The sequence below is a fragment of the Haplochromis burtoni genome, unplaced genomic scaffold (assembly GCF_018398535.1).
Source record: "Haplochromis burtoni strain Fernald_Lab_line unplaced genomic scaffold, NCSU_Asbu1 Contig_29, whole genome shotgun sequence".
NCBI lineage: Eukaryota > Metazoa > Chordata > Actinopteri > Cichliformes > Cichlidae > Haplochromis > Haplochromis burtoni.
Genome location: NW_024582390.1, coordinates 2,032,131 through 2,058,955, shown reverse-complemented (window position 1 = coordinate 2,058,955; position 26,825 = coordinate 2,032,131). Strand labels below are relative to the sequence as shown.

General features: G+C 42.1%; 1 protein-coding gene across 2 annotated transcripts; it reads left to right on the top strand.

Annotated features, from left to right (window-relative positions):
* The first annotated feature begins 709 nt into the window (after positions 1-709).
* On the top strand, positions 710-26,456 carry LOC102296235 (activin receptor type-1). Of its 2 annotated transcripts, none has more exons than XM_005918238.3 (13): positions 710-827; positions 931-1,045; positions 13,069-13,142; positions 13,728-13,979; positions 15,770-16,042; positions 16,212-16,484; positions 18,123-18,328; positions 20,474-20,573; positions 22,330-22,476; positions 22,714-22,989; positions 24,419-24,616; positions 25,096-25,226; positions 25,334-26,456. In XM_005918238.3, exons 3-13 carry the CDS (start codon positions 13,076-13,078, stop codon positions 25,466-25,468), a joined length of 2,058 nt encoding a protein of 685 aa, XP_005918300.1. In that variant the 5' UTR covers positions 710-827; positions 931-1,045; positions 13,069-13,075; the 3' UTR covers positions 25,469-26,456. The 2 variants fall into 2 exon arrangements, with proteins under 2 accessions (XP_005918300.1, XP_005918301.1); XM_005918239.3 differs by having other exon boundaries at positions 711-820.
* Positions 26,457-26,825: the final 369 nt, after the last annotated feature.

Sequence of the window (26,825 nt, the reverse complement as noted above, 5' to 3'; positions counted from 1 at the left end):
CGAAATTGTGCAAAGGAGTAGTGCAAATGATATTAATGTTTGACACAGACATCTGTGTGGAATTCTATGTCCTGGTGTTCATCTGGAGAGAGTTGCTGTACTGTTTTATTGAGAATGATGGGAATGATTTCCTGCAGCGTTCTTTATGGCTGCAGGGTTAAATAAGAGGGAAAGGAGCTCTGCTGCTTCTGTAGTGTAGCATGGAGGAAATGAGATGGATTGTTTGTGATGGAGAGCAGTTTGTTCAGTGACCTCCTGTCCCTCACTGGCTCAAATGCCTCCAGATTCTTGCCAATGATGGTTCCAGCCTTGTGGATTAGTTTGTTCATCCTGCTGGCATCTCTGGCACTGATGCTGCCTGCCCAGCAGACAACAGCAAAATAGATGGCACTCGCTCCCACAGACTGGTAGGAGATCTCCAACATCTTTCTGCACACATTAAAGCATCTGAGCTTCCTCGGAAAGTAGAGTCTTCTCATCCCCTCCTTGTACACGGCATCACTGCTGGTCTTCCAGTCCAGAGCAACAGCACCTGGCTTAGTCTCTTTTTGTCTTGTTGACATTCAGAAGGAGGTGATTTCTGTCAGTCTACGCCACAAAGCTCCTCAGACTAAAATTAAACAGATGAGTTTTATTTTGAAATGGCCGACAGGAAACGTGTCTTTATCGTCTCACCTAGCGTTACTGCGTTCCAAGGTAACTTCCTCCTCCTCCAATCCTGGCTTTTTGCCTTCGAAAACGCCGCCGCCGGGGTGCGAGTTGTGAAGCCCAGACAGCGTAGCAAAAATGCGTCTTCGGTTTTACTCTCTCCTAAAAATGAGTACGGAGTGAGTTTGTCACTTTAACAATTATTATATTTGGCTTCTTTTTTTTCTCTGCCGAGTGAAAGACGGGCGTGAATGTTGGCGTCATGTAGCCTCTGCTTTTCAGACTTTGGAAAACAAATCGGGTATTGTCGGTGAATTCTCGGGAGATGGCAGAATAGTTCGACCCGCGCCGGTTACCTAGCCCTCACAGCACTTTGAAGAAAAAAATACCCCGCGAGGTAAGTTTTTATTATTATTATTATTTATCGTGACGTCTCTAAAATGTCATTTAATCCAGGCTATGCTGGAATATGCGCGCGGACGTTTCGGTAGACGTGGAAAAGTTTGCCGGAGACGGCTTCGTGACGCGCTCCCGTAAGAAACCCGTCTCCCTCTCTCAGCTGCTTTGTAAAATCGTGGCCTGTTTGGTTCTGCAGCCGAGCATATTTTTATCTAACGTGTCTTTCTTGTGACTTTGCAAAAACAAAATAGCCGCTTCTGATAAGCTCCCCGCACAGCTCGGTGTACCATCAGCTAAGAGACCTTGTCAGATGTGTCTCTTGTTAATGAAAGGATGAGCGCCAGGCTAAAATAACCACAATCTGGTTTTCAACTGCGACTGTGCTGGGTTCTGATTTCTCCTAAGCAGTCGAATCAAGCTCACGACATTGCAAGTAGCTGTGACTCGAAGAGTTTTTGTCATGCAGTCTTTAGGAGGGTCGTTCCAGCTCGATCGTGCCCCATCATCGCCCGCTGAGCACTTTTAACATCACAAACGCAGTCCTGCGGGGCGGGGGGCGCCACCAACACTCATGAACACACAGTATGACTAGGAGTGGTTCGGAATTTAATTTTGGGCAAGTTGGAAATATAAAAAAAGCTACTTAAACGTCACTGATAGAGCATCAATTGGATGTGGAATAGATTTAAACCAAACAGAAGATGATATGTGAGAACTACTTGGAGGGACAATCTAATGGAAACCTGGTAGACCCGCTGATGAGAGGGTGCCAACTTCATTAGAAAGGTGTTAATGCTGGCTGAAAACATTCAGAGATAATGGTGCTGATTGCAAGAAGTGTGAATGGGGAACGTCTCACACTTAAGTGCTCTTTCTCAGAATCAACTCATTGTTATAGATCCCACAAAATGACAATCCCACACACTGAGTTTAAATGCCAGGGAAGCCTTTCGAATGTGCACTTTCTGCTTTAGTCGCATCTTTTTAAGTTGGCTGCACTTGATGTGTCTGCGCATGACAATCTGATTGTCACACACACACACGAAGCCCGAAGTCTGGCATGGGAGACTATTTGGGCGAGATCCATACTAATCCATCCATCAATTTTCTTAACGGCTTATGCAACTTAGGGTCAGGGGGGTGACATGTTCATTTTTAAAAGGGTGGTTTAAATTGAAAGCCGTCTCCATTCAAAGCTTTTTTGTCACAGTTTCAGGAAAAATCTCCATCTAGCCCGGGCCCTTTAATTGCTGCTACTAGCTGAAGCACACAGACGACTTGTTCACAAATATAATTTTTCTTTTTTTTTTCCATATTAGCTGCGTAGAGATGTTCAAATCAGTGAAGGCTTGAAGTGGATAGCGCTTTAGGGTTTTGTGTCTTGGTTAGTGGCAGCGTTAAGTGGCACTTAGTGGCTGTGTGGTTGTGTGATCTGGAGAATGTAACCCCATAGCTGGCCAGTCACTGAGCTGTGGCCTCTTGGCCAGCGCCGGTCATCCTCGAGGCCTGGCCTCATGGAGTCTGGCTGATAGCGGTCAGATAAAGCGACGTCAGGCTGTCTGGGTGACTGTGTGTAGTTCAACTCTGGGGGTGGGGGTGTCTTGGGGAGCCTGTTCTGTTCATCTGAGGAAATAACTACCAGTCTGATTGTGGCTGTTGTTCCTACCATTTTGGGCCTTTCCTCCCTCTCACCAACTCTTGGTCTGGTTTCAAACAGACTAACGGTAGTAGCTGAATCGTCAGCCAGTTATGTTTATATTTATAGAGCATCTTTGGTGGCCAGCGTGTACATTTTTCAAAAGGTTTCTAAAAGTGCCACATAACTATGTTACTTTTCAGTGGCTTCATTTTTGGTATGCTCACCCCCCAAAACATACCATGCTAACGTGGCAACTGAATAATCTGAAAATGTGTCCTCTGATATTATTTGTTAACTGCTCGCACGCATGCCGAGTAAAGTAATAATCAAGTTGAGGATGACGCGTTATGAAATGAGAGATGCTGAAAGGCAATGCATAGTTTTTCAGAGAGGTAGACTACAGGCTGCAGTGAAATCAGAATTACTGCAAAAACTGCTGAAAAACAATTAGTAATCGAAGTATCACACCGAATACAGACAACCAGAAATTTGGCTTGTGATAGTGAGATGAGGTTATAACAGTTTTTGTTTTTTTAAATTTCCACATAGCAGCTCCCAGGTTCTTTATATATGAATATCTTGGCCCCTACACCAGTGTTTTCCTGTATCTGTTCCTCTTCTGACGACCATAAATCGCCTCATTTGCCCTGCAAGTCCGGGCTATTTCAGAAAATATGAAGCGAGGGGTTTGCTTTGAGGGGGGGCAGGCTTCCGATAGCAATCATTTAGTGTGCCCAATAATTTGGCTGTCAGAAGCAGCTGGCAGTTTGGGTTGGAACAATATGCGAGTGGAGTGAGAGAAAAGCTCTGAAACCCTGCGAGAGTCTGTGTGTGTCGGGGGAGGCGGGGGAGTGGCGTGTGTATATGCATATGTGTGTGGAATCAGGTTACACAGTCTGTCATTAACAAGGGAACTGCAGTTATGAGACCAAGATAGACTGCTTCATGTCTGAGGCTCATCGCGTTTCCTTGTAGGTGGCTCTCAAGTTGGAGAAGAAAAGGAGGAGGGGCGAGGGAGGAAAGTGTGTGTGGATATGTGTGTAAACAGGTGGTAGGTGCAGGCTCAAGGATTGAAAGGGGAAAGAATCTGGCTTGAAGTGCGGTGTCAGACTAGCTACCTTCAGCTTTCTCGCGTCACGATTTGTCTGCATGTGTGACCCGGGCTTGTTTGTCTGTGTGCTGACTTACTCGAAAGTTTGACTAGCAACAGACCTGGCATCAAACGAGGCGGGCGACTGCAGAGAAACGCGGCATGTGGGTTGAATTTGCTTGCGCTCTACGCTTGTGTCCAGCTTTTTAGAAAGGGGCCCTCTGTCTGCAGTGTTATTTTTAGTCAAAAAATCCTTCAGCCTTTTAATAATCATCAGCCTTATGTAGCCCAAACATATCGCGATGAGAAGAGCTGTCTGGGACTTTGAGGCTCAGCAGGACATGGGAAGTTAGAGAGGGGGGAAGAAGAGAATGAGATAAAAGACTCCCTGTGTTACTGCCAGATTTTTAGTCTTCCTCTGTTTGCTGTTTGGGAGCTCGCTCGTCTCCTCATCTGGTGGCTCTGCGCAGACTTATCGATTCCTCCTGTTCTGTGTTCAAATGTGGATGAAGACCAGTGGAGACAGAGAGAAGAGAGACGAGACGCTGCTGTCTCCTCAGATGCGCACACACACACACACCTAGATCTGCAGTGCTCACGGCTCCACTCCTCTCTCTCCACAATAACCCCAGACTGCACTGGAGACAGTCTGCAATACACATTTTATGAGCCCTTCACTCGCTTCAGTGCTCTTGTCTTATCGCTCAGCTGTTAGGGGAGAAAGTTATGGCTTTGTTTCAGTCTCTGCTTCTCTCTGATCTCATTCCCTGTCCCGGGCACGGGCTCTTATTTGGTGTGGGCACTTTGTCTGTGAATTGAAAATAATCTACGTTTCATCTCACGTGTCATGGGGTTGTAAACTGAAATGGTGCTGTTATGATGGTAGTGCTCTGCTGTCGTAGTCGATGGGGTTTGCTCGAATTCCCGTCCCCCATGCTTGAGGCAAATGGGCCATTTATAACATTTAGACATTCACTGCTTTTGACATCGAAGTAAGGATCGGCAACATGGCTGAAATCAGTGTCACAGTGTAGCAGTATATTTTGCTTCACACATGTGCCAAATCCATGGCTGCTAATTCTAATGACGATTTTAATTAGCAAATACTTAATCAAGTAACCACGAATGCCCCAGAAATTTCCGTGAACCTAAACAGGAGTAAAAAAACCTGACTAAACAGTGTTACCACATGATCATAAATAACAACTGCAGAGTCATAAATGATAGTACAGAATTATCACCCATATCTACTCTCAGAAAATAGTTACATCACATTAATGACTTTATTGTAAAGGATTATTCAAAACGGTTTCCTTGTGCTCAGATTGCCTGAGAAGTCTTTGCTCGTGGAAGGCAGGAAACTCAAAGCCATTAAGGCTCGACTGGCAGGAGGATGTCATGGCCCCGATCAGTCTCTCTGCCGATCACAGATTCATTGTTTTGTTGCAAGCTGTTTACTTAGTGGTTATCACAGTGGTGTGATGAATGTTTTTTCCACGTATGGTTGGTCACTCACTGTGGATTATCTTGTTATCCGGCTGAGTCTTGTCACTCAGCTTTTAGAGCCTTCTCATAGCTTTTGGTAACTGCACTCAATGCTCTTTAGTCTAGTCGCCTGACTTGTTTTACAAGAAACAAAACTGGTGCAATGGGTCCACCTTGATACAAATCAAGGTGTCCTTTTAAGTGAAATATTGCCCCAGGGCGATAACCTTTATAAGATGGTCATTTGGAGGGAGAATGTTTGTGCATTCCTTTGCTGGCAAACGTGGCTCTGGGCCATAAAGTCTGTTTGAACTGGCTGTTTCAGATGTTTTGATGCTGTGTGAAAATGAATGTCTAATTGCTATGGTGACTATTACGTAGAAGACTCGTTAACAGTGCCATCGCAACGCTGTAAAGCATTTAAGTTTGTCCCACCCCAGACGTCCCATACCACAAAGTCACGATACAGCCATAACATTAGTTTGTGAAGAGATTTATTTAGGGTTTCTTTTTGTCTTTGAAGAAGTTGCACTACATTCTGCGTGTGACAAAAAAGGCAAAGGTTTGGTGATTTTTCCCAATCTTTTCCAGAGTTCATGTGTGAGAATGTAATTTGATACTCATTGTTTACATTGCACTGTACTCTCCTGGTCTTTCTATCATACGTGTTTGACATCTATCTAACATTGCCTCAGGTGTTATGTCTTTTTTTTTTTTTTCTTTTCAAATGAATCAAACTTCAGTGAAGTATTATTAGAAATGAAAATGGCTGTTTTTCTTTCTTGTGAAACAAGAAAACATACTTTTCATTCTTTCTTTATTTTTTCCTGTCACACAGCAAATGTTTGTATTGTTGCAAGCGATCTGCTTTATTGATGAAGCATTTATTTACCCATTTCTCAGCCCACTGCCTCTGCTTTAAAAAGCTACATTGCAATGAGATGGGTATTTGTTTCGTTTAAGTTTCTAATCTTTTATTCCAACTTGAGAATCATTGGAAAAACATAGACCTCCAGCATATACCGCACAAAAGATGGATGTAGCTATGGTGATGTCATGAGGAGCGGCGAGTGTGCAACTCTGCGCTCACTGACTTGTCAATCGTAAGTCATTATCCAGTGAGCGAACTGTGGCTAATCCTCCAAACGGAAAATTATGGCCAAGATTTGCAAAACAGTCTTACTTTTTTTTTTTTTTTTATTCACTATGACCTGAAATTAGTGACTGAGTCAGAGGTCAGACAGAGGTCAAGTCAGAAAACAATTTTGTCATAGACTTCTATAGGGCTGGAATTCTTTCTGCGATCGCAGCTATTGCCATCTGCTGGCATACAGATGAAATGCAGGTTTAAGGCACTTTGGATCTGGAAGCTACATCCTTATTTTATACTTTCTGTGGTATACAGTTACAGTTGATATGATTAAATTAAATTAATGTGAGGATTCACCTTTAGAAAATGATTAAAGTTATTACTTCTCAGGTAAGTGTTGCGATTTATGCCACAGCTGTGACCCACTGGAGTTGTAGTTTACATCTTCTTTTTGTGTTACCATCTTATTGTAAAGAACAAAGGGGACAAAGTGGGTCTGTCCCCCGCAGTGTTTAGAACAAATGCCAAGGCTTACAAGTCTATTTCTAAAAAATTGAAACAACACTATATCTTATTAATTCCTCAGTTTTTGCTCCCAAAATGTTTTTGAGACTTTTTGCTTCACAAGGAAAATTGTGTTTGCTTCATAGTAAGATAAGTGGTAAGATGTTGGGTAATGTTTTCAGAGCTTTTGAGGATTGTTTGCTAATTTACCAGCTAATTACATTACAGTAATGTAAAGTTGAAATGTGATTCCCTAAAAAAAAAAATCACTAAACGTAGATAAAAGTGATGTTTTTGGTTTAAATATATGTATTTTTTTAATGTGACTAAGTATATTTTTTTCTCCTGCTAGTTCTACCTCTGTTCATTCTTTTTCCTACCCACTGAACACATTTTTAAGTCAAAACAAAACAAAAACAACAAAAAACCCCATATTGCTTTAGGCCCTGAGAGGTGGAGGGCGAGATGAGACACAACAGGAAGAAAAGAATAGTTTTTTGATTAAATTTGGTTGAGGTCCAGAATAAAGTGTGGGTGTGAGTGTGTGCATACACCTTAGGTAGCACCATACCCACAGAACAAAAACTCGCTATGCTGTTGCCTACCACAATTAATGTGTGAGTGAAACACTGGGCAAACAGAGGGGGGGGGGGCATTTGCATTTGATTACATTCCTCACATTGTAAAAGAGGCCGGCTGCTGAGATACTGCAAGGCCCTAAGAGATGGAGTTTGGCTGGAGCTAATGGGGCGCTGCAGATTCCAGGGGACCTCAGAAGTCCTTTCATCTCCCATTTTGATGAGACCCTCGGAGAAAGAGGAGTGTTTCGAAAGGTTAATTCAACTCGACTCGATTCAATTCAGTTTTATTTGAACTGAATCAAATTCATGTAGAGGTTCAAAGAGCTTCACAGGCATAAAAACATTAAGAGCTTTGCTTTCCAGTGGCTTTCACACACGCATTAGCAGTACAGAGTATTATGATATACGCTGGTCATACAAGGGCGCTGTGGAGTGTGAAATTGTGGGCATTTGAAGTTTGGCAATGGCAAAAATGTGTTTTTTTATGCAGGTTAGTTCTAAAATAACTGGGCCAGGTTGAGGGCGGTTTTCTCGTAGTCTGTATCATGACAGACATTATGTCAATTTAAGTAATCAGTTTTCAGGGCAATATATATTACATAAAATATATAGCTAGCAAGTGGAAAGGTGAGACAACGGGGAAAGGAAGCTGAGTTGGGATTCTCAGTGACCAGGTGATTGTATGACTCAGAGGGAGCAGCCCTAGCTAAAGCCAAAGCTTGCACGTCGGGGACATGCCTCAGCTTTTTCTTCTTTCTAAACCCTGGAAGAGAAATTAAACCAAGTACTGATGTTTGAGCATTTAGTGTGCACTCTACTTTTTAAAGTAAATTTATATTTTTGCCTTCTATTCAGTTTGTAAACATTGAATAAAGGAAGTCTGTTTTACACTCATAACCTTCTAAGATTTGAAGTTAAGCTTGTGCATTTATATTACCTTACCTTTAGTCATTCTGAGTGCTTTATTTTTCTAACCCAAGAGTGGTTTAAGACTGAGGTGAGCATGTTGATTTTCCAAGCTGTAGTGTGAATACGAATGTGGGCTGCTGCAAAGAGGACGATTTTTTTTTTCGCCCTCAGGTCTGTATTACACCCACATCCACCTAGGAGCGAACCATCTGCGTGTCCCTGATGGCATGCTGGCACTTTGGCTGTCTGGGTGTGGGTCAGCAAAGAGGGACAGGGACATGAACAGCAGGATCTGCATTGCCCTAGTCTCTGCCTGTTTCTTCTCTCGCCACCCTGCAGTTTGCTGCAGTTTCCTCGGTGCCCAGGCTATTTGTGCCATGGTAACTGTGCCAGCCTGCCAGCTCAGACACAGATTCCACCTCTCGTCTCCCTCTTTGCCAGCATGATGACTCAGCAGCTCCTGCAGGGCTTCAGCCTCCTCCCTCCTCAACCTCGGTGATACACCATGCTCATCAGACAAAGTAGTGTTTTGTCATCCTCTTCTTTAGCTGACCTGAATACAAAACAGACCCAAATAATAAAGCGTCCAACTAGATTAATATGTGTCTTGTATCACTTTTAAAATGTCAGCTATAAATTATTGTGGCAATAACATGTTGGCTTTAATCATACTTAATGTCTCGTAAGCAGAAAATTCCTCAAATGGTTAAAATCACAGCTGCCTACAGTGGGAGAAATTATTATTTAATCCTCTGCTGATTTGCATTACAAATCACATTGATTTACATGTCATTGAGTGAAATAAGTATTTGATCCCCCAACCAAAACATTAATTAGTACTTGGTGGAGAAACCTTGGAAACATAATGTTTCCACATGTTGTATCTGTGAAGGTTCTCAGTCATCCAGGTCATCGTAGTCTAAAGAGCTTGGAAAGAAAAGTGTCTGGATTTCTTGAAGTTGCTTGAAGACATTTCACGTCTCATCCGAGAAGTCCAGACGCTACGCTTTTGTTTCCACTTGTTCTTTGGGTCATACTCGGCATTTCTCTTCCTCCAAACATGGCGGGTAGAAAGCTTGATTTTTGGTTTCATTTGACCACAGCACTTTCTTCCAAGCACCTCCGAATCATTTAGACCTTTCTTGGCAAACGTAAGATGGTGATGCTGAAAGACTTTTGTCAATGTTACAACTTAGTGTGTCCTAATATTAATTTTTGGGTTTTCCACCACCTTACTCTTGATTATCCTCACCCCATGAGTCAAGATCTTGCATGGAGCTAAAGATCCAGGCTGATTGGTAGTCATTTTATATTATTTATTATATTTCATTCATAATTGCACCAAGGGTTGTCACCTTCTCACCAAAGTTTTTGCATTTGTTCTGGTAGCCCATTCTAGCCCTTGGACAGCTCTTTGGGCTTGTCCACAGTGATGGAGAGGTTGGAATGAAAGGAATTGATGCTGTTGATAGATGTGCTTTATACACATCAGGATATGAGATCAGGTCAAAATTACAAATTCAGCAGGTGATCAAATAATTATATTCCCCACTATGCATGCCTTTTGGTCCAGTTGCACCAGTAACAGCATGTGAGTAGCATGTTTAATTATCTCTATCTAATCACTTTAAGCTCCGCTCAACTTCTTAGAGTAATGCTTATCAAGATGGCCCTCTGGAGTGAGATCACTGGAAAGAGTCTGGGAAGGAATTGTGGCATCATAAAATGGCAGCGGCGACATGCAGGATCACTTTCAAGTTTTTCTAGTAGCGCTCGGCAGCAGTCTACCCTAACATACTTCTCGCTGAGCCATGTCTATTTCAGGTGTTTATCTTAGATTGTACACACAAGGGCTTGTTTGTGTTAAGCTAAATGTAATCTTTTATGTCTGCTCATACAAGGTCGGTACCTACGCAGAGAATCTGAAGCCTCGTAAAGAACGTCTTTGGTGGGAAAAAGTATTTCTATTCTTTACTTTACTGAAAGAAGGAACGTCTCCTCCATTTAGAATGACGGTATTACCACCTGAATGTGCCTCAGAAAATGAAATGCAAAGTTACTGTATAACGAAAGTGCAAGCACCTCAAACTTTTCTTTGTAGCATACTTGAGTCAAATTTTACCACTGGAACAGAGGAGCTCAGAGCATAATAAATGGCATCCAATGCAAACTGACATTTCACTTTCAAGATAGGCAAAGAGAAGGAATGTACATATAACATTATTTTCCTCAAAGTATTTTAATGCATATCAAAATCAGGGCAGCTTTCTCAAGCTCTTAGCATTTCCCTCTGCCTTATAGTATTGTAAGGCTTATTACAATATTGGCTCCAACCACAATAAACAACTGGGGAAAATATATCTTAAGTTATAATAAGCATGTGGCGTTCATACCAGTTTCCTATTACATCACAACTTCAGAGGACATAGGAAGAGGGAATTAGAAGAAAGATGGAGGTTGAGACAGAGTGGGGAAATGAGAGCACACCCTTGGCAGGATGTCAGCTCTGTGAGCACACACTACACGACGCTGCCAGAGAATTCAATACGCAGGGGTAGAGGGACGCAACACACACACATTCACAGTACGACAAAATTGTCTGCTCAGATCAGTTTTGCAGATGCTAGCTCTGCTTCTTTTCCTTCCCTAAGAAAGCCTTCTGAGGTTTCCAATATCATGTCTGGCTCTGTATTTATGAAGCCCAAGCTGTTAGCTGGGTTTATGATATGCTACCAACTAGCCATGGCCTATTCATAGGTGGGAAACAGTTTACTGTGCTTATGCAACATAAATATTGCTATTAATGCATAAAGTATACTTTGAATTCATGCATATGCATACTGTACTGTTTGAAACTTGCAGGGACTTCACGTTTTTTGGTTATCAAATCTAACTGGTACTTTGCTGTATGTTTAGCTGTATGTAAAGGAAGACCCGGTGACTCACGAGGTTTGTTTTGTTTTTTTAAAACTCAGACTAAAATATTTGCTGTCTATCCAAGAAGCACACACATACCCAGTGAGTGCCTCGTTCCTTATAGCTCGTTAAAGACAAAGTGTTTGAGTAGGCGAGATGAACTGAGACAGACATAATTTCATTGCCCCGTGGAGGCTGTTTTGGCAGTAAATATAAACAAAAATGCAGCAAATCATTTGCCTGCACTAATTGATGCCATTAAGCAGAGCCTTGTGACATGCTCTACTTAGTTAATTGAGGTTAGTTATTGATCTGTTCAGTGTTTGAGTCAGCATGTTGTGCTTGATGTTGTCTTTTTTGTTTCTTACCAGTCGTATGAGTCAAAATATCAAGATAACGAGGAACATGCATCTGTTTTATTTGGCCTGGGCCTTTAATTTTTTTTTTTTTTGCCTTCTACACCTCTGCTTATCTCTTTGTCCCGTTTCCTCCGGCTTTCTGACTCCATCACAGCTCTGCCTGTCCCCCCGCTTCACCTACCCCACCCTTCCAACAGCATGGCGCCCTTCTTCTCACTGTCCCTCTGGGCCCTGACACTAGACACCTCCTCGTCTCGCTCCCCCCACAGCCACCTCCCTCCTTTTAGCATAACTGAGTGTTGCGGCCCACCGTGACCCACATCTCTCTCGCACGCTCGCCCCGTTCTCTGCCCTTCTCTGACCCACTGTCCCCGAGTTGCCCCTGGGCCGTTCCTCCCTTGCCTCCTCATGCCCGCCTGCCCCGTGCTCTTCATATCTCCGTTGCTGTTCCCCTCTCCTCTCCGGTCCAAAGGGAGCAGACAGAGCTCCTGATTATCTCTGTGTGGCAGCCTCTGTTTTGTGCTCTGATTAAAGGAGCAGCATGTGGTCTGTGTGTGAGCGGCCTGTGCAGACGCCGCCGTTGGCCTAATGCTAACATTACGTGCTTAATCATTTATGTCTGGGAGACGGGCACAAAAGCTTGGAGGGGTTGGGGTATTTATCAGCGGCGCAGATGCACTGAGGCGCAAACGCACATGGTGCCAAGAAAACGTTCCCGGTGTTTGGTATAGCATAAACGGGGCACGCTCTAAGCTACGTGTATGCTCAACACTTGCATATCAGCTTTATAAAATGGTTATTTTGGAGTTTGCAGTGTGAGATAAACAGGTGAACTGTGACAAAAAAAATCTGTCCAAAATGGAAAAAGCCCTACTACTGCACAGCGTATGTGACGGTTCCTACAAATGCATTAAATATTGAACGATTAGACTGTCACCAGGTCTTTAAACGATAGTATTCGGGCACCCACACTGTCCTCCTCTCTTCTTTCTCCTCCTCCTCCTCTTCATGTCTGTCTGCTCCTCTCCCCTCACTGCCAAGCAGCCTGTCCCTCCAACAGCACACACACACACAAACTCACACACTCACGCACCGAGGCAGCCAATAGGAGAGCACCAGTCTCCCCATTGCTTGCCACTCAATGCCTTGTTGCCAGGACAACAGGAAGGCATGAGACCCACTTTACTTGAGCATTTTAAACTTGGTGTTGACTTTTTCCCCTGAAAACAAGAAAAGGTCTCCCTCTGTAAAATCACTCACTCTAATATTCCTACCTCGATGGGGAAATCCTGCCATTTTCAGTCCGTCTTATGAAGTAGTCCTCTGAAAGGAATTTTCACAAAGATATCACCAGTGTGCTGATACAGAAAGATAAAAATCACAATTTCATAGTTGGAGTGCCACATTCATTTTGTTTTTGTTTTCATTTTTTCCCTCCCCCTCTCCAGGTCTACAATGACGAGTGTGGACATGTTTCTGTTAGTTGTGATCCCACTGGTCCTCCCCTGTTCAAGCTTAGAAGGTAAGTCTCTAATAATAAACCAAAAGGCTGCTTTTTACGTCAGGCCTGAACAGGAGCGGTATCGAAAGGGACAGAAAGTTCCTGTCGACAAAACCAGACGGGATCCAATTCGGTGTAGTGTCCGTGCTAGATATCCAGAGAATAAACAATATGTACAGTGCTTGAAAAGTTGTGTTATGGACATCTGAAACACCCCCTCCTCCTGTGAGCTAATTAAAATACGCAGTGCTACTTCTGTTTCTTTCACTGTCCCCCTCAAGTTTGTTGCATGCATAGAACAAAATTCATGCTGCCCCCCTGTTTCACCACCCCTCCTCAGTCTGTCTGCCTTTCATCTGCTGTCTGTCAGTGTTATTTTAAACTACTGCAGTGGCAGTGGATTACAGTAGAATTTTTTCTTTATTCTGGCAAGCAAAACTTTCTCCATACATCTTCAGTATGTATTATCGCTACATGCAAACAAGTAGCAAGCATTGATCATTTATTGTGATTGAACATGAAGGGTCATATTTCTGCCCTCATCTACTGTGGGACCTCTGTCTTCTCAGAAATAAATCCTGATCTTCTAATTGTTTCCTCTTGCAGGTGAGGGCGGTGTGAGAAATGAATGTTTATGTGACGGATCATCCTGCAGCAGTGGGGACCGATGCTTTGGCCAGGAGTGCTTCAGCTCTCTCGCGGTGATAAACGGGACATCGGTCGTTCGTAAAGGCTGCATTTTGGGGGACGAAGACCGATCCTTGAGCTGCAGATCCACACCAACTCCTCAGCTGGTGGTGAAGTGCTGCTATGGGCATTTGTGTAATATGAACATCTCCCTTAACTTCCCACTAAAAGGTGAGGCATTTGCAAAGAGAATTGTGAAGTTGTCCTGCTTTAAACTCTGCAGAACTTTGTGAAATCGAATTTCAGGACAACTTTTTCAACAGATTTGGAAGTTGTCTGTGGTAGCTGACTCCTTAGCCCCTTTTTTTCCAATTACTACCTACTCAACTCGGCTTGACTGGTTTTCCATTACAATCCAGTACTACCTAATGCGTGTTGTTGTCATCATAGCAACATGTCCGATAGACCTGCTGCTCCGTCTTGGCTGGCTTGTCTTGACCTGGCTTTTCGTCAGACTCGGGGATCATGGCATCGTTTTTTTGTAGCCATTTCCCTCGTTGCCAGGTTTCAAAAATGGTGGTTTTAATTTTCGTAAACAGCGCTTTCGTGACTCATCAAGTGACGCTACCGACCAGCCAATTCAGTCTCACAACGTCACATTTTAGTACCACCTCGGATTGCTTGGAACCCTGACTGATCAGGTACTAAAAAAGCACCTGGTACCAGGTACTATGACCCAATGGAAAACCTTAAAAACCATGGTGAACCGTGCCGAGTTGATTCAAGTAGGTACTAATGAAAAGAGGGCTCTTGCTAACAGCTGTACTGGTGGAATTCACAGATGGAAACCCAGACGAGAAGTGTTTGGACTGTAACACCACTTTTTTTTTCCTCTGAACTGGCAACAGTTGACAATGGATGCATTGTGTTTTGGAATTTGGGTCCATTCATCCCATTCTCATGATCCAGCAAAACAACATTTTGGGCATAACTCAAGAATTCGTACACTAATCATGAAAACACACTTCATAAATACCTAATAGGATAAAATAATCAACAAGCAATCGTGCAGGACACAAGATCTTGTGTGCTGTTTCTAGGTTCTAGCTTTTTTTTTTTTTTTTTTGCAGCAATGTGTATATCTGCAGCACTGCCTGCTGTCATGACTACAACTTTGTTTTCTAACAGAATCAGCTTTCTGTGCTATGCGTGCAAACACATACAAAGAATTTTACCTAGAATATGATAATCTCAGAACAGAAAAAGAAAAAGCTCAGCAAGGTCGAGTCAGATCTCTTGTATTCATCTTTCTCAATACTGTAACTCAGAAAAATGTGCTCAAGTTGTGTATTTCTTTATACATCAAATGCCACTCTTTATCCTAGACCCTCTACTTGACTGGCAATAAACACCCTTTGCTGAATAAAATGTAAACATGCATTTAAACTGAAATTTATTAAGTTATACAAGTGCAAAGTTGTAACTCTTGTTTGTTGTTCAAGCTCTGTGCTTCAGCACATTCAATTTCAAGTAAGCTAATGGACTCTGTTAAAGTCTGTTTAATTTCCAGTAGCTTTATGCTATTATTATTAGAGCCGTGTGTGAGATGCAAACCTGTGTGTGAAATTATTCTACAGTATAGCTGCTTAGTTGTTGTGTGCTTTTACAGTTGATAATGACAATGTATTTAAAATCGCAAGCTAGAAAATCAATTGATCTGTCCCATGAACCATGTGCGTGCTTGTCAACAACTAAAATCAAAGATTTAAATAATCTTTTCTGGTCTGTTTGAGTAGGCCTCCTGAATAAGTGTTGTTTCAACAAAATAGTAAAATTTGTTTTATATCAGGAGATGCTAGATTCAAACAGGCAAAACATTTTCTGCTCTCTTTGGTGAATGTCCAGCAAATGGATCTTTTCAACGTGCATGATTCTGATGTGAGTGAATGCCTTTTAATTTAATGGGTTGCTAATGGTATTGGTCTAATGGGTTTCCCCACATATCTATTTCCTCTTATCAGATGTACAACTGTCTGCTGGCAGACCAGTCCTCAGAGACCAAGAGTGTGTATGCGAGGGCGGTGTGTGCGAGCATGGCCATCGCTGCACAGGCCAGCACTGTTTCTCCGCTCTGAAGATGATTGATGGGGCAGCCGTCCAACAGAAGGGCTGCCTGAGGGACGACGAGGAGGGCAAAGCCACCTGTGCCATGCCACCCTCATCGGCCCATGTTGTCAAGTGCTGCCAGGGCCATCTGTGTAACATGAACGTCACTGTGCAAGCCCCAGGGAAAGGTGACTTTGTACACATTGTACAGATTTCTGTTTGCTGCTGTTCCTTCGCGGGCCTTATGTAACTTAGGATTGTGCAAAAGTTTCATGGATGATTGGGGTTTTTTTTAACCAAAAGATAATCTTAATTCATTGCATTTTTTAAAAAGTTTTCTTTCTGAATCTTTTGCAGGTACAGTAGTCCAGAGTAAGTCCCTGAGCAAAGAGGAGCATGAGTGCGTGTGCGAGGGTGGTTCATGTGGAACACAGAATCGCTGCTTGGGCTACCAGTGTTTCTCATCTCTGACAGTCAGCGGCGGCATCATAATGTCCCAAAAAGGCTGCTTTAAGGTCTTAGAACAGAGCACGATGACCTGCAAGACCCCGCCTTCCACAGACCAGATAGTCGACTGCTGCCAGGGACACCTGTGTAATATGAACATAACTGTGGAGCTCCCTGTCAAAGGTACAGCACAATGCTACCCAGAATGCATCATATATCAGATTGTCCAAGATTTGCAAGAACTCTGCTCTCAGTGTTGAACTCTGAACTCTTTTTCCTTTTTTATCAAATCACTAACCACATTCAAAGTACTACCTAGATGTCTCATATTCAGAGAAGGAGTAGCCGTATGGTTGGTTTATGCTACGGTTTACACTAAGCAACACACATTCATATTCTCCATCATCCTCTACTGAGATGGCTTCAGCTTCAGCTGTGAAATTACCTGCCATGGCTGTTCTGGACTGTTTCTGTTGGCTTGAGTTACACGTCCATGTGGTCACACTCCTGGCATGTCATGAAACAGGAAAAAAAGGGGAGACGGTGGGCAACTGGAGGGAGGTTTTGAATATTATTTAGTCATGGTCCACTTCTCTTCTTTTCTCTCAGTGGCTGTCAGGGCAGGCTGACAAGAGCCCAGAGGGTGAAGCCACCTGGGATTGAAAGAGTCAGGCATCGATACACAGAGCTTTTGTCCTTTTTTATTTCTTTCACCTGTACCTTAGCCTTGACAGTCATGCATTTGATACTATGGCCTACATGACGCATTTAAATCTAATATGCCTTAATCTTATCATCTTGGTTGTGCATTGAAGGGATAGATCAGTTGTGAAAATGATTACATTGTATCCAGCACTTTCCACAAATGGTTAAAATACATATTTACAGTTTATTAATGTCAGTTCATTCTGTATTGTACTAGTAGTACATAGTATTACGCTAATGCTGTTTTGTTATTGAATTTTAGTTTTTCTCAAATATCCTAATTTAAGCCCAAAAATTTGAAAAAAGTCTAAATAAATGGGAGTTGGTTTCAAAGCTGCCCCGCACAGAACATCTTGAGTTTAAAACAAATAAGTGAGGTGATACATCCCCATCTGTAAAAGCCCACATCTGACCACATTTCGGTGATACCATCCAGCAATACATATACCATATACCGCTACTACCATACCATATGCATGACATGCATACTTTCCTATATTGCAATCTTCTGTCTTTTGAATTCTCACAAATGCAGATAATCATGAAATATTTTATGTAACATTTTGCAGCTGAATGCATTTCGCCATGTGTGTTTGATTCAAATATAGTGAGCCCCTAGAAAGTGTTGCTAGTTATGTGTATTTGGAAGAAGGAGTTCATTATGCAAGTTGAGAAAAGGGGATCATTGTCAGTGCTGGAAGCAGAGCCGAGCAGTCTTTTTCCTTGGAATGTTTGGAAAGTGTGAATGGTGGTCAGTTCCTCAGGATGGCCTCTGCTGACTTGATGAGCTCTACTATGTGTGCATATGAGTGAACACTCTTGTCTGTGGATATTCTTTTATGCACCTTCACACCCACCCCGACTTGTTTCTTCAGGAAGCCTGCAGTGCTGCAATCCTCTGTTTTGTGTATGGTTGAATCCTCAACCTGTGTGGTCCAAGACCGCTCCCTCATTGTGTCTGATCCTGAAGCTCAATGAACACTCTCCAGTGTCATTTACTGCAAGCGACCGATACCAACTCTAGATTTTAAAAAAAAGAAAAAAGAAGCTAGATTTAATTTGATTATGTTCTAAAACCATCTAACGGGATGTAAATTTTTTCTGTCCCCTTAACAGCTGATGAGCAATCCAGCTACAGTGTGACCACACTAGCTGTTGTCATCGTGGCACCCATCATTGTCCTCATCATCCTCTCTGCTGTCGCTATCCTGGTGTTCAGACGGATCCACCACAACCAAATGGAGAGGCTAACCTCCCGAGATGCTGAATATGGAACTATTGATGGCCTTATAGCTTCTAATGTGGGGGAGAGCACTCTAGCGGTGAGTAGTCGATGGCACAAAGGTGGCTACCTTCATAACGCACCTGAAAAACCAATTTTATTAGCAGCTCAAGGAATAGTATAATGCACTAGTTTGTTTGATATAAAGCCTAATCAAATTCCAGTCTTTTATTTGCACCCATTACTTTCCCTTTGTATGATGCCAGGTATGATGCACAGTTTCTACTGCAGACTTGCACTGTAACAGAGATCCAATAACAGAGATGTGTGATTCCTATCCTCTAATTATGTGTTGTATTACCTTGAGGGGTTCCTGTGATGATTTTTAAACACTGTTGGATTAGTGGGGACTTTTACCTTCTCTTTGTACCATTTCCACTATTTACAGGATAAAAGAGTTGCATCAGCTTCATAAACAGAATTCAATCTTGTGATTAAGCCGTGATGCGATGGCACTGCAATTATAGTCTCCTTCTCCTGCCATGAGTTAAACCTGTAAAACTCCCATGTTTGCCATTTGATAAAAAAGTACTCGTGTTTTTAGTAATTTGAATGAAATTATAGCTTGATAGTGTCTAAACATAGCCTTATGTAGTTTCCGCTTTAAGTATGCAAGAGTGGTGTTAAGTTCCTTATCATAGAGCAGGAGTAATCCTCTGTGCGGATGTCTAGTGGACATGCAAAAAGTGAGGACAACTACTCATCTGTGGTGTCCGCAGCTGTCAGCATGCATGTCTGCAAGTGTGTGTCATCCCAGCTTTGGTTTACTGGCTGTTTGGGTCGATTTGAGCTAGATCAGTCTCCGAATATGGTTAAATTGAACTGTGCAGACTGTTGCTCTGGACTTTCTTTCTTACTTTTAAGAACCGTTTGTTCTCGAGGAAAGAAAAGTTAAAGCAGTTGTACACTAGATGCATATGTATGAATTTTGTGGCTGAATGTGTGGGTGGTGCCATTGCTCCTCCCAGTTTTTTTCCCCCAGTCGGTTAGAGGGAATGTCTTTTGCTATTTCTTTTCTCTCCACTCATGCATGGATTGTGAGTTTTCTGCGGTTTTGAAGCCCGCTAAACTAATCCAGAATTTAGGTGGAGTCCTGTGGTTAGCATTTAGTCTGAAAGACAACCCAGCACATTCATTGGCTCACACACTGTGTAATCATGTTCAGCATAAACTGAGTCCAATTGGTGCCTTAACAAAATACTTGGTTGTTACCGTGCGTTTTACCATTCAGTAATCTTTCAAGAGTTGTTCTCTTTTGATAAACACGTCTAAACTTGTGGTCTAAACTTTTGAAATTCCAGATTATCTGATTTATTTTTGCAGCACCACGAGAAAGATTATTATGAACAATGGCATGCTTGTGAAAAGTGTTTGTCCCTCGGTAGCTGCTGCCTAGACTTGCTCTCTGGTTCTAATGATATTGCATCGTACTGATCACATTCTGCTGCTTAACAGCCCGGCCCAAAGATGCACTCCTAAAAACAATCCTCCTGCACCAAAGAGAGGGGTTTAAACTCTCTACAGAGCAACTCATCATTCATTTTACGGCCTCTGCCTTGCATTCCTGTGTTGTGATTCCAAATTGTCTCTCAGGCAGCTCTTGCATTATGCATTTGTTTATCTGAGGCATCACTCCCCTCTATTTTCAATCCTCATTCTCCCCTCCTAGTTAGTCATTTGTTTTGCTCAGCTGCTGCTGACTATGTTGCTGTGCACTGCCCTCCTGTGTTAGCGCTGGGATGCTGCACGTCTTGCAGATGAGATAAAAATAAAAGGCTTAGCAGCATTGCGCCTGTTTTGGAGTCTGGCCCTTGGATTAGATAAAATCTTCAGCACCCACACCAGTCACCAGGGAGGGGGTGGTACTTCTGTTATTTACTCAGCAGGGGGCACTCTGCAACACTAGCACAGAAACACACACACACCCACCCACACACATTATCTTGGTACACACAGCTTGGCCCCCTCCATCCCATGTGGGTGCCACATCAAAGACAGCCTGCTTGTTATTAATCTCCATCGGAGTCCCAGATGCTCCATATTTCACCATTTTTAGGCTTGAGCCACAGGATTCTTTTGGGACTGAGCTTTTCATTCATATAGATCACATGCAAATTTATCCACAGACGCACAAATAAATTCATAAGCTCTTTTTCTCAATTTAATTTTTTTTTCTCTTTCCCAGGATTTGCTAGATCATTCCTGCACTTCAGGAAGTGGCTCAGGACTCCCTTTCCTTGTTCAGAGAACTGTTGCACGACAAATCACACTAAATGAGTGTGTGGGTAGGTGTCCTGTCAAAAGCTGTATTCCTATTTGCAATAGCACAGTTGGGGAAACAAAAAATCTGCCGCCTCTTTTCATTTTAAGGTGACACGGTAACTGAGCAGACTAAACGTCCTCCAAAGAAATGTTGAGATGTAAAGGGTACTCCATCACTCAGATTAAGCATAGGGGCAACTTTACAGCTTTGGCAGCACAGATTGTGACGCGACAGACCTGCAGCCATGTATATTGCGTGCTTATATACCGACCAGCAACAACATTAAAAGCACTGATTTGTGAGGTAAATAACATTGCCGCTCTCGTCAGAAATTTGCTGGGAAAACACAGTTCCTGGCATTCATTTGGATGTTACTTTGACACTTACCACCCACTTAAATATTGTTCTTGAGCACCCCCAACTGGGAATCAACACTCACCAAAAGCAGCATCCTCCTCCTGCAGCATAATCTGCCTCACCACAGTTTAAACTGCAGAAACCGACAGAGTCCAAAGTGCTACCCTGCTTTTAAACTTTCTAGAACCCAGTAAAATCGAGCATCTATAAGAGCAGTCTTGTCAAGAAGGCCCATCCTGCAACCAACAGGAACCAGAGGTTATAGTGCTAATGTCCCAGTGCCCAACAACACAAGACACACCCTGAAAGCCTCTGGTTTTAATTTTGTTGTCGATGGGTGTATACCAGATTACAGTACTTTAGAATCTCATGTTTGATATATATTAAGGTAGAGCTGATCATTAATATAGCTAATACAGTAATTTACAACATTTCATGTAGTATTTTACAGTCTGATAAGTCTACAAATAGAAGTTCCTGGTTCATATTTAACTTTTCATATCTTGAAAAAGGTGTAAGACTAAAAAGTCCTGTGTGAGCATTCAAAACATGAAATTCAAGAACTTCCAAATCTTCAGATAAATCATCAAGAGAATAAAAATATGAATTTGAAATTGGTTGCAAAACAGACGAGCAGTGTGAGCTTATCGTGAAAGTGGGCCAGAGTGAATGTGCAACAGTTCAGCAGTGAAGTCCCCAGAGCCACAATTGCAATTCAGTCTTGAGATTGTTTTATGATAAGTGTCAGTGACAATGCTGGCAAGAGTCAGCATATTTTCAGGAAAACAAATTGCCACAATGTGTTGTGGCAATTTGTTTTTATGAAAAGGTACTCATGTTGAAAGTCACTTGTGTTGAAATGACTTCCCTAACCCTGCGTCACTCTAAACCATTTTTTAATTACAGTTATGACTATATTAATTGGTTTTTGGCCACTGGGGGGCAGTATAATAAGCTGTCAAATATAGTAAGCCTACAAAGTTATGGCTACTAATAAAATATAAATAATTTAAGGACATTAGCATTCAAAGTACGCTTTCTTTTTTGCCCTGATACATATTATTTCAAATAATCACTTTCCCTTTAGGTTATCTTGTTTACTAACTTTTAACAGGTAATTGTTTGTAGCTGTTTAATATTACACTTTTTAATATTACACTATCCATTCAGTATCTTGATAAGTTAAAAAGCTGCAGAGATGTTTATGCTATAACAAATATAATGAATCTTCATTGTTGCCACAAAAATGATTAGTGCAGGTTTGAATGTTACACACAATGGAGTCCATCAAGTGTGCTCGTAGTAAATTTGGTGGAATATGAACAAACTGTGTGTGTGTGTGTGTGTGTGTGTGTGTGTTTGTGTGTGTGTGTGTGCGCGCGCGTGTACACAGATTCATAATTTTTCTTTTTACTTGTCAGGCAAGGGCCGTTATGGTGAAGTGTGGAGGGGCCAGTGGCAGGGAGAGAATGTTGCAGTTAAAATTTTCTCCTCTCGAGATGAAAAGTCTTGGTTCAGAGAGACTGAAATCTACAACACTGTGCTGCTGAGACATGAAAACATCTTGGGTATGCAACCTTTAATAAATGATCAGGTTTAGTGAGCTCTGATATGCACTGAAGGACACAACAACCATTAAAGTTGATATCATATCAAGCTGTCACTCTTAGGAGTAATGCATGAAAACTATATAGGTAGTGTGTTGTATAAGGATGTATAAGGATCAATGCATGCTAATTTCTCCTTGGTTGCATGTTTACATTTCTGTTGATGAGCAATATTTAATTTCATATCTCTCCACGTAGGCTTCATCGGTTCAGACATGACCTCAAGGAACTCCAGCACCCAGCTGTGGCTCATCACTCACTTTCACGAGATGGGCTCCTTGTACGATTACCTTCAGCTCAACACCCTTGACGCAACCAGCTGCCTCCGGATGGCGCTCTCCATTGCGAGCGGTCTGGCGCATTTACATGTCGAGATCTTTGGCACTCATGGCAAGCCAGCTATTGCCCACCGAGACCTGAAGAGCAAAAACATATTGGTGAAAAAGAACGGACAGTGCAGCATTGCCGATCTCGGTGAGAATAGTGTGCACGTGTGTTTGTGTTAACACAGCAGGGGTCCACAACGTTGCAATGACACGCATGGCAGGCAGATGTCGCAACAATTCATAAACATGATTCTTTATGGAAAAACTTTGAAGGATACAATTAGCAATGTCTTTGCTTCGAGTTTTGGCTTCTTCTCTTCCTATATGGCAGAGCAAGTCAGCCACTAATCAGAAGGTCGGTGGTTCGATCCCAGGGTGCCTCCTGGCTGCATGCCAAATATCCTTGGGCAAGATACTAACCCCATGTTTGCCTACTGGTGGCGGTCAGAAGGCCCGGTGGCGCCAGTGTCCGGCAGCCTCGCCTCTGTCAGTGCGCCCCAGGGCAGCTGTGGCTACAATGTAGCTTGCCATCACCAGTGTGTGAATGTGTGTGTAAATGGGTGAATGACTGAATGTAGTGTAAAGCGCTTTGGGGTCCTTAGGGACTGAGTAAAGCGCTATACAAATGCAGGCCATATATCAGTGCTGATGTGGCAGTATTCCTTGAAGGGCGACAGTCAGGAGATTACTGCAGCGGCTACATGCGCCTTAACGGCAAAAATTAAAAAAAAAAAAAGTGACTGTTAAAGATATTACTGGTGAATCGTGAAGGCGGGGCCCCTAAGCTGACTACAAAATGTAGACCATCATTTGCAAAGCTGTGTGTAGGGTCTATAATATTCACAGAATAATGGAGCGTCTCGGTTTTAGTATTTTATTCAGTGCAATCATTAATACGGCTTCGATAAAAGCAGATCTGAGCTGATGCACGTGAAGATTAGCTGAAGAGGTTAATTGAAGGTTACAATTTATTCATTGCGTTAGAGACGTATTCGCTTCATGGTCGCTCAATTTGCATCTGTCTGCTCAGCCGCATTAGTTATTTCGAAAAAATATCCTCTTCCAGGTGTATTGCTTTGCCCTTAACCGAAAACACATTTTGAGGACCTTGGTTCACTTTATCTAATGCATCAATGTTCCGTTTGCAGATGCTTGAATAACATCTAATTCGGGGACAAGCCATAACCTGGCGACAGGCTTGACATGTTTACAGGCTCGATTTAATAAATTCTGCTCCGAATGACGCATTTTGCTGTCCTTACAAACATGGTAGCTGCTGTTTGTCTCCTAAGTGAGTTGTTGTTGGGTTGGAGTACATCCTGTTTGGGCGAACAGGGCCACGCATGGTGAACAAATAGCCTTCCGATCGACTGATTTAAAAGATGAATGTCGGAAAACTTAGTCTCCTCTTCACTCCAGTATCTGTATTAGTTATTGTTGCCTCACTTGGATGATGACTTAATTAAAAATATTTACTAATTACCTCCTTCAGAGAGTTAAAGTATTTTCTCTTTTAATCTCATTGATTACATGTGTATAAGAGGCGATTTTAAAGTGTTCTTTTGTTTCCATTTAAGGTCTGGCTGTCATGCATTTTCAAGACACAAACGAGTTAGACGTGGGGAACAACCCTAAAGTTGGAACAAAGCGCTACATGGCCCCTGAAGTGCTCGATGACTCCATCCAGATGGATTGCTTTGAGTCCTACAAGAGAGTGGACATTTGGGCCCTGGGCCTCGTCCTGTGGGAGATCGCCAGGAGGACAGTCAGTAATGGTCAGTACATGTTTTACACAACACTGTCCTGTTGGATTCAGCTCTGACCTGTTGTGATTACGTCACTAAGGCACAAGGCCATCTGTTAGTCTTGGATGGGTGTAGTAGAAACTATAAGAACAGCTGCAAATATTATGTACGCGATCAGAAAATTGGGCATGGCATATTTGTGCTGTTTGCAAAGATACTGCATTGAGGTGGCTATAGACAGGTCTTTCTTCAGAAACAAAACAAGTCATGGCTTCAGCTTGGACTGAGTAAAAGCTTTTTATATATTGATTTAAAGATGTAGCCTTGATACACTTTCTGTGAACTAAAACCCACTTCTTATCTTAACTGTTAAAGGGGCTTTAAGCAAGATTTAAGATATTGAGTGGACATCTCAGTCAGCAATCATTGTAATATATATTTTTATACTTTACACTCTTAAACTGTGCAATCTCCGAAGTAAGCTGTTCTTCTTTGTCTTCTTCTTGTAGGAATTGTAGAAGATTACAAGCCCCCTTTTCATGACGTGGTCCCAAATGATCCGAGCTTTGAAGATATGAGGAAGGTTGTGTGTGTGGATCAGCAGAGACCCAACATCCCAAACAGATGGTTTTCAGACCCAGTAAGTAATGTTACTTTTGTCAGAAATACACAAATGAAGTAAAATCCAGAGTTTTTAGTGTTTACATCAGGCACATTGATCGATTTCCATTTTTCCTCTTTTTTTAGACTTTAACCTCCATGGCTAAACTCATGAAGGAATGCTGGTACCAGAATCCGTCAGCCAGATTAACGGCGCTGCGCATCAAAAAGACTCTCACAAAGATCGACAACTCTCTGGATAAAATAAAAACAGACATTTGAGCCTTCCCCGAGAAGACGAAGCAGGCATGTACTGAGGGCCACTGAAGATGTCCGGAGGATGGACCACCTTAGAGAAAAATCTCAAAAGATAAATGACTCAATAATTTCAGTGCCCTTATAGTGGCACAGACTTATATTTATTTTAAAACATTTGAGGGACATATTTTGGCATCCAAAGATGGCTTACCAGGCATTTCCGAGACTGCTGATGGTCTTAGAAATGGGAAAATATCTATTTCAACTTTTATCATAGGAGCTTGACTATTAGAAATGTTCTTCAAGGAAGAAACTTACCAGGGCATTTGAGTAGGGTTGCTTGTTTTTAGAAGAGCAGATTTTGTTTGAAAACCTTTTTTAGCTTGGAAAATGTCTGAACACGGTCATTTCTTTATCTCTTTAATTGTACTGTGTTGTTCTTTTGCATTACGGTCGATCCATTTGGAAAAGATGTCAACTCGCCGGTTGAACTTGCCTAGTCAGTCAGCAAACTTTGTAACACAGTAAACATGTCGAGGTGTGTCTCACTTTGTGTCCAGTACCACTGTTTACAATGCTGTCAGAACAAGTTTCTTGGGATTTTGTTCAGTTCTGTAACATTTAGTTGTACAGTCAAGTCAGTGGCACCATCCTTTTCCTGATATCGTCCAACTACAAGGTACTCTGTTGCAAACCTTTTGTATATCATCATTAACTTTACATTGAATTATTTTTTTTTTATCTTGTTTTGCTTCTTCAGCTTTACAGAGACATATGCTAAAAGAACAAATACAATATCTGCTAGATGATGCTGAACTGTATTCCTCCAGAGGCCTGTAAGTAAGCCTGTAAAGCCTGTATATTGTCTTAACGCGTGCATTGTCGTCTTAATGCGTGCATTGTCAAAGTAACTGAAGTCAAACTTCAGCGTTTTTTAATTTCTTTAACATTTTATATCAATTAGTTATTTCTATTAATTAAAATGGGAAAAAAAGAAGTAAATTAAATCTGACTGGTGTCTTGATACTGTGTCGAAGTGTGTAGAAATATCTCAAAAGTCTGTAAAAGAAATTCACAACCTTGAGATCAATTCAAATGGTGATGCCTTCTCTTTTTCTTTGCCACCACCTTCATCAGGCTCCTGTTCAGTAAATCTTTCTTCTTTTGATGTGACCTTTCTTCAGAGTCATCACAGGATATCTTGAAGGTTTAATAGATTTTTGGAAGTCCGGCGGCTATGCTTACATGTATTTGATGCCTCGAATGATGAAGCAGTACCTCCGTTTATTTCCCCCATAACCTATCAAAGTTTTGGCAAAGTTTTCTTAATTTCGAGAAGTAATCCACAAGACTACAGAGAGGTTTTCTAGCCTCGCCTGTA